Source organism: Cygnus olor, chromosome 8, assembly GCF_009769625.2.
Source record: "Cygnus olor isolate bCygOlo1 chromosome 8, bCygOlo1.pri.v2, whole genome shotgun sequence".
Classification (NCBI taxonomy): Eukaryota; Metazoa; Chordata; class Aves; order Anseriformes; family Anatidae; genus Cygnus; species Cygnus olor.
Genome location: NC_049176.1, coordinates 12,935,977 through 12,946,003, shown reverse-complemented (window position 1 = coordinate 12,946,003; position 10,027 = coordinate 12,935,977). Strand labels below are relative to the sequence as shown.

Below are 10,027 nucleotides of genomic sequence, written 5' to 3'. Positions count from 1 at the left end.
GGTAACTTGAATGCGGAGCTAGTTTGAAGCTTACTTCTCAAAACGACAGATTCAGGAGCCTTGGCTACATGAGGCTTTTGCTAGCGCCTGTTCAGCACTTGGGCGCATCAGACACACCAAAGCTGTTGGCAAGGAGGCCTCCGGTGCTCGGCAGCTCTTCCACCTAGCAGCCGTTCAGTGCAAGGCTTCAGAAAGATGTTTCTGGCCCAGCCAGCACATGCCTTCTGGCTGCTGCTGTTCCACTGGCCTCGACAGCTGTTCTACTGGGACTGAGGAGTGTAGTTAAGGGTGCAGTCATTGAAAAAAGGGAGGTTAAGTCTAGGAAGTGACTTAGTGAAAAGCGTCCATTCAGAGATCAGTTTGTTACATACAGACGTATAGGCTTTTAATGTACTGGGGGATCAGAGTTACAGTTTGATGCCTGAAAGGGAGGAGGGGTTGGATACAAGAACAACAGCGATGCTGGACTCAGTCTTGGGTGCCACAAAAAATTCAGTTTCCTTTGAACAAGCAGGAGAGGTGCCCTCTGAGACCCCCTCACCTGACACAGCAAAGAGGGGCAGGAGCAGCCCAGCTGGTTCCAATCCATCCCCGCAGCTTGCACCAAACAGTAAGACCAACTGCCCCAGTAGTGACATGGGCTGCACGACCATACCCTACTGCCCCTTTTTCAAGGGCAGAAAAGGGAGAAGTGAGGCCCTGACAGCCCATTTAGGAGCAAGGATCAGATATTCTGCCCATGAAGATGATGGTGTTGAGGGCGGCTTCCCGGATGAAAAGCAAGAAGGGCCTGTTGGCTTCAAAGATAATTCTGTTCATGGGGAAGGAGCGGCCAGAGACAACGACAGCTGTGGCTGCTGATGCCTCGCTGCCTTCTTCATTCACCTACGAACCAAAAGAGAACATGGGTTTAAAATACAGGCATTATGCAGTAGTTGGAGGGCTCTCCCCCCCACCCCACCAGTTTGAAGCACAAGATGACAATACAGGTCAGAGCACATTCCTTTACATTGTTAAAGAGGAGATCGCTACCCAAGGGAGGCAGGAGGATAGCACTGCCAACCCAAACGTGCCGAGCTGTGCCATCCATCTGGCACACACCTGCCATGAAATAAGCAGGAAAGCACTCGAGCCTTGTCACAAAGCTTTGGATCAGGCCTTAGGCTCCCACCGTGTCCTACTTGTACTCCCAACACCTGCAGCGTCACTGAGGGCTGAGCGCCTTTACACGCTCAAGGTACCGAGCTTCTAACTTACCCCGGAGCCCCAGATCACTGAGGAAGTGACCACCACTGGCTCAGAGCTACTTTTTTCCTTTTATGCTTCATGTTTTTAAAAGAAAGAGCAAAACACATCCTGGGACCAAAGAAGGCTTACCTCAAGGAAGGCTTTGTGGAAAGCCTCAGATACATACAGGTCTGTACGGCCCTCTGCAACTATACCTGAAACCCAGAATAACAAAATGGGGCAAGTTACAACTATGTATGGAGAGAGCAGCTCAAGATACAAAACAATTCCATCCTTCATGACCTGAGTTCAAAAACAGAAGGCACATCTGCCCTAAAACAAGGATATCCTCCATCAACTGTAATTGATCACAACTCCCATGCCCTTGTTGCTGAGCAGGACTGTGTGTCCTTGGTGAGGACAGAGCACCGAGTCCCTCACTGGCGCAGCATCACTTCAATGTGGTCATGGTCTTTTTCCTCACGTGTTGCCCTGGCACCTGCAGAGGAGCGGTTACCTCCACCTCCACCACCCCATTTCCACATCTGACCTGGGAGTCTGGCATTTTCTGGACTGAAGAGATCTTCTAGCCCCATTTTTCTCAGCTTCTCCTTGACACTGAAGCTGTCCTCAATGCGGAAGCGAGGGAGAGAGACGGTGAGAGAGACCTCCCTCATGGAGTCTATCCAGTCCTGCAGCTTCTCCGATGTCAGCTCTCGCTCTACCTCCACCAGCGGCGTCCCGGCATAGGGCAGGACCAGCACCATTGTGATATCGTCCCCCTTGTAAGGCAGCTCCATCACCTGCACTTTGTCCTGGTGAATGGATGCATGGTGGAATTTGGACTCTTGGTACATGATTGGGACTTGGCAGGTCTCACCGTTGGCTTTATGAAACGCATCCAGCCTTGTGTTTGGAGTTGGGAACTGTGATTTCCAGTGCCCCTGCAAGGGAGATTGAGGAGGACAGAGACAAACATGAGCATCATTACTCCCCCCAGGGAAGTTGGCTGCTCCCCCCAAGTTTTGTTAGCTGTACCTTAAAATAAATGGTGTTGACCAGGACCAGGACAGTGAGATCATCGATACCTCTCTCTGGGATCACTTCTGTAATGCGCCTCTCTGTCTTATTAGCCACCCACTCGTTTATGATCTTCCTGGAAAGCTCTGGCTTCTCCTGAAGGACGAGACCAAAATAGGTTAAGTCAAGGGTTATAAACACTTCTTTGTAACCCTTCTGGAGGAGACATTACAGGGTGCATGCTGAGGAAGGACACCACACAGTGCTGCAGTGTTTAGAAATTAGAAGCGGCGAAATGACTGTGGTTAAGGAGCTGGGACAGGAGGAGCTGTGTCCTGTCCTCCCTCCTGCCTTCACTCATGTCCTATATGCCCAGGGTGCAGCACTGCCTGCGGGCAGGAGATGGGGACGCAGCAAAAGCAGAAGGGCAGGGAGGAAAAAACACTCCCCTCCCCCTGCCCCAAACCAACAAACCGAAAAAAAAAAACACACAAAAAAACAAACAAACAAAAAAAAACAAACAACAGAAGTTCACACTCACTTTGAAGTTCAATGGCCAGAGCTTGGCTCCATACACTATTTCGCTGATGTTCTGGTAGGTCTCGTTAAAGACCAAAGATTTCTCTCCGAAGAGGCGGTTGGCTGATACCAGCTCCGACGATTTGTTGGCTTTCTTGTAAAGCCGGCAGTTGAGCTTGGCAAAGAAGAAGTGGACCTGATCGGATGTCTTTTCTGAAATAGTGTCAAATTGGAAGACCTGGAGGGCCAAGCAGCGAGAAGGAATTCACCAGCCAGCTCTTGCACTCCCACAGCTCCAGGATCCCACCAGCAGCCTTTGCCCTCCCCTCACCAGCCTAAGCCATGGAGCCGAGAGCTCTGCAGGCCTTCAGAGCTTCGCCCCCCAAGTTTTTCCTCTGTGCCCCCGACCTCTGTCAGGGAAGCAGTTCCAGCCCGGCATGTGAGCCACCAGGCTTTCCCCAGCGCTGTTACAACCAGCACAGTTCATGCTCAGGGTTTTCAACCCCCCTGCCCCAGCCCCCGGGAGCCTCGCACAAGGTGGGCAGCACAGCAGGGCCTGGAGGCAGCTCCCAGGTCAGCACAGGCCACAGGAAATTTGGGCTAAGCCCTCCTGTGAGAAGGCCGAAGGCTGCTCCTTCCCAGGAGCAATTCTCATGGTCTGCTGAGTAATTCTGGTACTTGTTATCTGTTTTCTAAGATGTAGCAATTGCTTTGAGGGTAGGTTTCTGCAGTGCATTTTTTTTTCCCCTAATCTGTTCCTAGCTGCCAGCTGGAAGGACAATTCTAATTTGTCAGCTATTATCCAGCTCAAGGCTTTAGGCACAGAAAATCCCATAGCACAGTGCTCACAAACATCAGGGATCTCTGGCACCACCTCCTATGAGGCAAATATGGTGTTAGCGGCCCTTTGGGAGGGCAAAGGGGGGTGTTAAAAGAGTGCTGGCTCAGCAAGAGAAGGGTCCTCTCCAGCAGGAAGGGCTGGCCAAGAGGGGAAGGATTTCAGCATTTCACTGCTCTGCTCTGCCCCCAGGCTGCAGATGACCACAGGTGGTCCCTGCAGAGCTGGGATCTGAACACAACGAGGCACGAACAGCCTCACGTCTTCCTCCCCAGGGGCTTGTTTAACCCAACGGTGCTTCTCAAGCCAGAGAGCCGTCCTGACCCAGATGGCCCTCGGCAGCTGTTGGCCACCGTCACCTCTGCAGCCTTTCAGACCTTGGTGACAGCTACAGGGAAGGGCTGAGGAAACACCACCGACCTCCATGAGCTGCTGCAGGGTGTCACCACACGCTCCGAGCTTGGTCATGGCGAAGGCTGTAGAAATGCTGAGGGGCGACATGAAGATGTTTTCTCCATTGTCCTTGGAGTCAGCCAGGTACTTGTAGAAGACAACAGCGAAGCGCGAGTTGGCCTTTGACAGCTCCCAGACTCGGGGGTTAGTAGACTCCGGGATCTTGCTCTTGCCCTTCCCTAGCTCTTGCCCCTCGCCCTCCTGGGACTTCTTCTCGGGGTTGCGATAGATGCACATGGGGTTCACCGGGATGTCACGGGGCTTCGCGGTGCAAATATCTTCCACGACATAGGGCTTAGGGGCAGCCAGGCCCCAGACGCTGAAGAGACACACCACAAAGAGATGCATTGTCCTGGAACCAGAGAGAGAGCTCACTAGGCACTCGCCTGCCCAAGAAATCCCCAGTATTGTCGCAGCCCCTGGGTTCAGCCAGCACCCAAGCAGCAGGACCCCCACGGTCCCCCTCTCCCATCACCCTCATATTGCAGCTGCAGGATGAAGCAGGAGGACAGACATCACCAGCAGGACAGGAATGCCTTGGAGCACACACTGCTTTTACATATGACATAATGAAACCAGCGCTTTCCTACAGCCCCGGGTGCCTGTTTTTAAGCAGCCCTGGCAAATTGGTGCAAGAACATGTGGATCAAAGGCCTGAGTCCCCCCCATCGACCAACTGCCAGAGCTGGGTCTGCAGTTCAGTTGCATTTATGCTTTTGGACTGCTCCTACCCACCTTCCTCGTGTGGAGAGCCCCTAGGTGCCCCAAGCTCAGCAGACAAGCCAGCCTTAGACAAAATGTTTGACTGTTTCCTTCCCCTTTTCCTGTGGAATCTGCTAGATTTCCAAGTCTGTTTTCTCCTTTCCCCTGAGCAATTCTGTCTCCTTCAGTTACTGTCTGTGCTTCCAAGCTCACGCCAGCTTTGCACTATTCAAGTTGCTGATGCAGGAAACACTAGAGAGCAGGGCAGAGAGGTGATGAGGAAGAGGACTCCAGGTGTCAGTCCCTCCAAGTGCTGAGCATCTTTAGTCGCTAAAAAGTGCGCTACATACATTCATATGGTGTAGCTGGTGCATTGCAGCTATTCCCAACCATGCTGCGATAAAATCTGTCCCTGTTACCTGAGGAGGTTAGACTAACGTTAGTAACCACATTCCAGTGAAAACAGGTCTTGAAAAGTCTCCTAGAAAGCCAGAGATTATTTACATTTCCACCTCTGCTAAAGCAAGGGATGCCCATCCCACCAGCTCTGGCAGCAAAACCTTATCGGCCGTGCAGGGGCTGACCAAGCAGCACGCAAGGCCTTCTGCACAGAGTGGTTTTGAGATGCCCTTTACGTGACTCTGTCGGGTTTGTTCACGTGTCCTGCGGGAGGAAGCTCACAGACCACAGCCACAGCAGCTTGGGAAACAACTGCTGGAAAGGGCTGGCAGCTCGCCCGGTACGTGCCCGCTGTGGAAGAGAGACATGTAGCTTGGGTCTCCGCCTGCCCCCGTGCGCTCAGCGCCGCAGTAACTGCGCGCTGCAGTGCGAGGAGCCAAAGTACAGACGAGCTGCGTTCACCACCGTCTCTGCAGCCTCGCCAGCAGCCACCCCAGGTGATCTGGGATGTGGGAGACCTCTGTGTTCTTTCACAGCCCCCTCACCGGGCTCTTGAGCAACGACTTCATCTGGGCTCCAGTTCTTCCGCAAAAGCAGAAATTACCTCATTTGGCACCAAGGCTGCATCGAGCCCTGAGGGGCCCTCTCCAGCACGCGCTAATAGCATAGCAACAAGCACTGCAAGAAAACACGCCAAAACAAGATGTTCTTGCTCAGGCCATGGCCACTCTTGGTGGTAAAAACAAACAGATTATCTTTCAAAAGGTTTAGTACGGATGTGCAGAGCAGCTGCAACACCACGAAGAGCAAAACCTAAACCGGGCAGGAAGTCAGCCGCCCTGACCCCAAAACCACCCAGGGCAGGAGGGGAAGAGAAAGGAAAGCTGTTCAGACGCTTGAGGGAGAGGTATGGTCACAAGCATGTGCCAGCTGGCCACCGGGAGCACGACTGCCTGCTTCTTTCAAGGCAAAGGCAGATGTTGGTGTCTGGCACCACACAACTCGCTGCTGAGCGCACGTATAAAACCCAGCACACAGGGGAGGGGGAGCACGTGTAGACTCCACAGTAAAGTCCTGACTCCGTAAGTTTGGAGGTGATGCAGAATTTTACACTTAATGCCTTAAGTCAGATTTATCATCCACTTTGGCCAGCTCAGCCCACCCAGTGCACGTACACAGCATTTTCAGGACAAGGGGAAGCACGAGGCTTGCGGAAAACACCCAATACAAGAAGGGACAGCTGCCCGTTAGAGCAGGAGCCCTCCCTAGCTCTGAGGCCAGCTTGGTGCCGTGTCACTTGGCTGAGAAGCGGCCCGCCTCCCTCCGCAGCTCTTCGCCTTTCCCTTTCCCACTGCAGCACTGCCACGCATCCATATGGCAACCGCTTTCAGCCTGGAAGGATCCCAAAAGCATTACAGCAACATTGCTGTCTAAAAAGGGTTACTGGCAAGGAAGAACGTACAAATTGGGAAGGGCTCATTTTTTTCTGCTTCACCCCTGTGAGAAGTGTAGAAAGCCAAGAAGCAAGTTGCTGAATCAGCTCGAAACCAGAAGACTCCGGGCAAATGCAGAGAAGCCCCCACCCCACGCCTGCCGTGTGACACAGCTGGGCTGCAGCCAGCACAGCCTATTCCCACCCTGCCGCCGCTCGGCTCTGCAGGGAAGGGCGGCCGGGAACGGGGCTCGCAGCCCCCAGCTTGGGGAGCTCCCTCAGACACGCCGGGCTGAACCTGCCGTGGCTCTCTGCTGTGGCACGAACGTCCTGCAGCACTCGCAGGGCGTACTAGGACGTCCAGCAGCTCACACCACTTGGAGATGATTTATGCACTCAAAAAGAGCTTTCCCTGATCCCCTGAGATCCCCCAAATGGAGCAGAAAGCAAATCAGCACTGCTCCTTTCCAGCCAGGTCAGGGATCGGTGCTCGCCAACACCCAAGCACAGCACAAGCACCAACGGGCCCGCGTGAGAGCAGGGATGGCAGAGCCTTCTCCAGATGGCTCCTCCAGCCCATGCCTGGAGCAAGAGAGCAGTCTGGCAGCAGCCTGAGTTCATAGGCTCCTACAAAGGAAAATGAACCTGTGACAAGGAGTTAATTAAAAATGAAAGAATAGCAGAATTGGTTTCTCTTACCTGGCCCGGTGCCTCCAGCCTCCTGCTTTTGGGATGTAAAGGCAAATTGTTAAGACAGGCAGTCTTGCTCGAGACCTGAGAGTGCCCAAATCAGTCCAAAGCAGTTTCCCCACTGGATTTCTGTGCTCGAGCACAGCACAGATGAAAGCAGAGGGTGGGAGGGGAGTAGGATGCTGAGGCCAAAGGCTGATGACCAGCTGCAGAAGGTTAAGCAAAGAGCAGAAAAAAACTGTTTGGTTTGAAAGAGGTTTAAAGTTCAATCTGACAAGGGAAAGTTTGACCACCTATCTCACACCAACGCCAGATGCCTTCATTTCTTGCCAATAAGAAAGTTAACTGCTCATGAAAAAACTTTCAAGAGGACAAATAAAAACCTGATCACCCTAAGGTATTGGTAAGTCTCACGTTAGCATCTCGTAATTCAGCAAAATGCTTCTTTCTGCCCCGAGCCCTATCCCTGTCCTATCAGCCTGTTTCTCAAACAAATGGGCACAACTTAGGACAATCCGCCCCGCTTCATGCCCTGCTGTTTCCAACACACGCCCTCCTAAATCCCCTCACCTTTTCACTTGCACAGCTGGGCAGCTGCGGGTTAACAGCCTCCACCCCAGCCCGAGTGGTACTGGGAGCAGTATTGAGCAACAGTTTCAGGTCTAGGAGGCAGCTGCCCCACAAACGGAGCAGCACTGCCTCCGAACATGACAGCCCAGGAGCTGGCCGCCTCTGCAGGTACCAAAGCCAACTGCTACTGGCCCAATAAGAGACAAGGTCTCAGCGGACAATATAGCTGCAGACTGGAATTAAATGGGACAAAGATTGGGGAAGTAAGTGCGAAAGAGGATGGCATGCTCTGCACCCAGCTTTGCTTTGGGGGTTCTCCTCCACAGCCTGTGGCCCCAAGTGCCACTTCTACAAAGTGGCTCTGCACAGCACAAATACCGTACCTGCTATACCTTCATGCTTGCTCTCACCTCTTCCATGAACTGGGGGGGATCTTCATCAAGAGCAAGCACAGAAGCTACAGAATCCCCTCCAAACACTGCCCAGCAGCACACCCGAACCCACATGTCCCTCGCGTTTGCTTTCTGCCTGACTGCGGACCTGGGCAGGAAGCACCCATCAGACCAGATCTGCGATGCAAGGCAGTGATTCACTGCAGATTTTTTGGCTATGTGGTAGTACAGGAGGTAAAATGTGCTCTGTGAGGACAGACTCGCACGCTGTACCTGGTTGGGGTGCTCCAAGAGGCGGCTGGTTTCCATGTGCTGAGGTGACACACCAGCTTGCAGGTCCCAGAGCCTTCAGAGGGGATCAGAGATTCTCCACTCCCAGCAGGCAGACACCGAAGCACAGGTTTCCATTCACCCCGTGCTGAGAGGTAGTTCAAGGCAGTAAAAAACAACCCAAGAGAGAACACCTCTGTATTTTGCACACCCCATATAGCTGGAGCTAATGTGAATGAGCTGCCAGTAGCGTGACAAGGCACACGAGCACTGCGACCGCATGCTCCCTGCAAACTGAGGCCAGTACCAGCATCCAGGCAGCAGGCAAGCCAGCTGCTTCCGTGAAGTATCCCAACCCTCAGGGAAGGGCTGACAGGATCTTTAAGTTGCCCGAGCCGTGTCCTAGAGGGTGGCTGACAAAAATGTCGAAGTGCAGCACTTCAGTGCCAGCTTATCACAGGTTCAGCGCAAAGCAACAACTCAGCAGCGGTGTCTGGGCTATACCTAAGGAAGCATCCAAAATGCCAAGTGCCTTAGAACAAATCCCTGGCTGCCTGATGGTGCTAGGGCAAGGACTTGTTTTCCCAAAGCTGCAGAGGGGTCCCAGCTCACACCGAGCAGCCACCAGCTGCCCAAACCCTGTGGCACTACAGTGCAGGCAGCCTGGGGCAAGGGGGATCAGGCACCTGCGGCCTCTGCCCCACTCGCAGGCAAGAGCTGTGGAGCCAGAGCTGCACTCACCGGGCAGGGAAAGCACAAGACGACAACAGCCCAGCCAGGGATGTCATGTCAGGGTGCTGCTGCCTTCCCTGAGTGCCCTCAGCACGGCACACCGCTCCCTGCCAGCTCTGCGGGAGGATCACGGGCTCTGCTTTTCGCAGAAAAGAGCCCTGAGCTATTATTGAGAGCGGCAGGGAGAGGCATGTTTTCTGAACGTGCTCGCATGGCCCTCGTTTTGGAGAAGCTGAAAAGAACCTAGAAAGAAACAGCCATTAAACATACCTGAGAGGTAAGCAAATCCGCATTGATTTTGGTTCATGCTTTGAGTGCTCGCTGCTGTTCTGTGGTGGTGCACAGGGAAGAAACGCACTGAGCAAGATGGGACGAGGAAATCATCCCATGTTCTGGGCCAGGCTTTGCAGCCCACTCCTCTCCTGGTATCCCCACCCAAAGGTGAGAAGTTTTTCCAGCAGCTGCCATCCAGTAGGACCAGCCTCCCCTCCTGAGTCAGAGCCGCTCCTTTCCAATGGGATCAGACCCTCCACAGCACTGCAGATGTTTTTTAGAAACCAACTGCTTGACAGAAATTCTGTGGTTTTTTATTTAAGCCCCCGAGTGTCCTGCAACTCTTAGGCCAGTGGGAGAACGGGAAAGAAAACCTTCACCAGTAGCAACGCCGATTTTTCTGCTGGATTGCTAGCTAAATACACCTCCCTTTACAGGAACTGAATGTTTCGAGTCCTCCAGTGAGGAAGCTCTGCTCTGTGAAGTGTGAGGGGCCCTAACGGCGATGAC

At 53.3% G+C, this 10,027-nt stretch overlaps 1 protein-coding gene across 3 annotated transcripts; it reads right to left on the bottom strand.

The window, feature by feature from the left end:
- Nucleotides 1-363: 363 nt before the first annotated feature.
- On the bottom strand, nucleotides 364-9,650 carry SERPINC1 (serpin family C member 1). Of its 3 annotated transcripts, XM_040565315.1 has the most exons (9): nucleotides 9,515-9,650; nucleotides 8,516-8,660; nucleotides 7,290-7,486; nucleotides 4,025-4,409; nucleotides 2,789-3,004; nucleotides 2,266-2,403; nucleotides 1,778-2,171; nucleotides 1,378-1,442; nucleotides 364-885 (listed from the first exon to the last, which is right to left on the bottom strand). In XM_040565315.1, exons 2-9 carry the CDS (start codon nucleotides 8,549-8,551, stop codon nucleotides 712-714), a joined length of 1,605 nt encoding a protein of 534 aa, XP_040421249.1. In that variant the 5' UTR covers nucleotides 8,552-8,660; nucleotides 9,515-9,650; the 3' UTR covers nucleotides 364-711. The 3 variants fall into 3 exon arrangements, with proteins under 3 accessions (XP_040421249.1, XP_040421250.1, XP_040421251.1); XM_040565316.1 differs by lacking the exons at nucleotides 8,516-8,660; nucleotides 9,515-9,650 and adding an exon at nucleotides 7,851-8,042; XM_040565317.1 differs by lacking the exons at nucleotides 7,290-7,486; nucleotides 8,516-8,660; nucleotides 9,515-9,650 and adding an exon at nucleotides 7,851-7,995.
- Between the last annotated feature and the right edge of the window lie 377 nt (nucleotides 9,651-10,027).

Excerpts from the sequence above, each read along its gene's own strand:
- SERPINC1 (XM_040565315.1), bottom strand. The coding sequence starts at position 8,551 with ATGGAAACCAGCCGCCTCTTGGAGCACCCCAACCAG. Across the intron at positions 3,005-4,024 it reads CCCTGCAGCAGCTCATGGAG|GTCTTCCAATTTGACACTAT; the intron begins GTCGGTGGTGTT and ends TTGGCCCTCCAG. Across the intron at positions 2,404-2,788 it reads TCTGGCCATTGAACTTCAAA|GAGAAGCCAGAGCTTTCCAG; the intron begins GTGAGTGTGAAC and ends CTCGTCCTTCAG.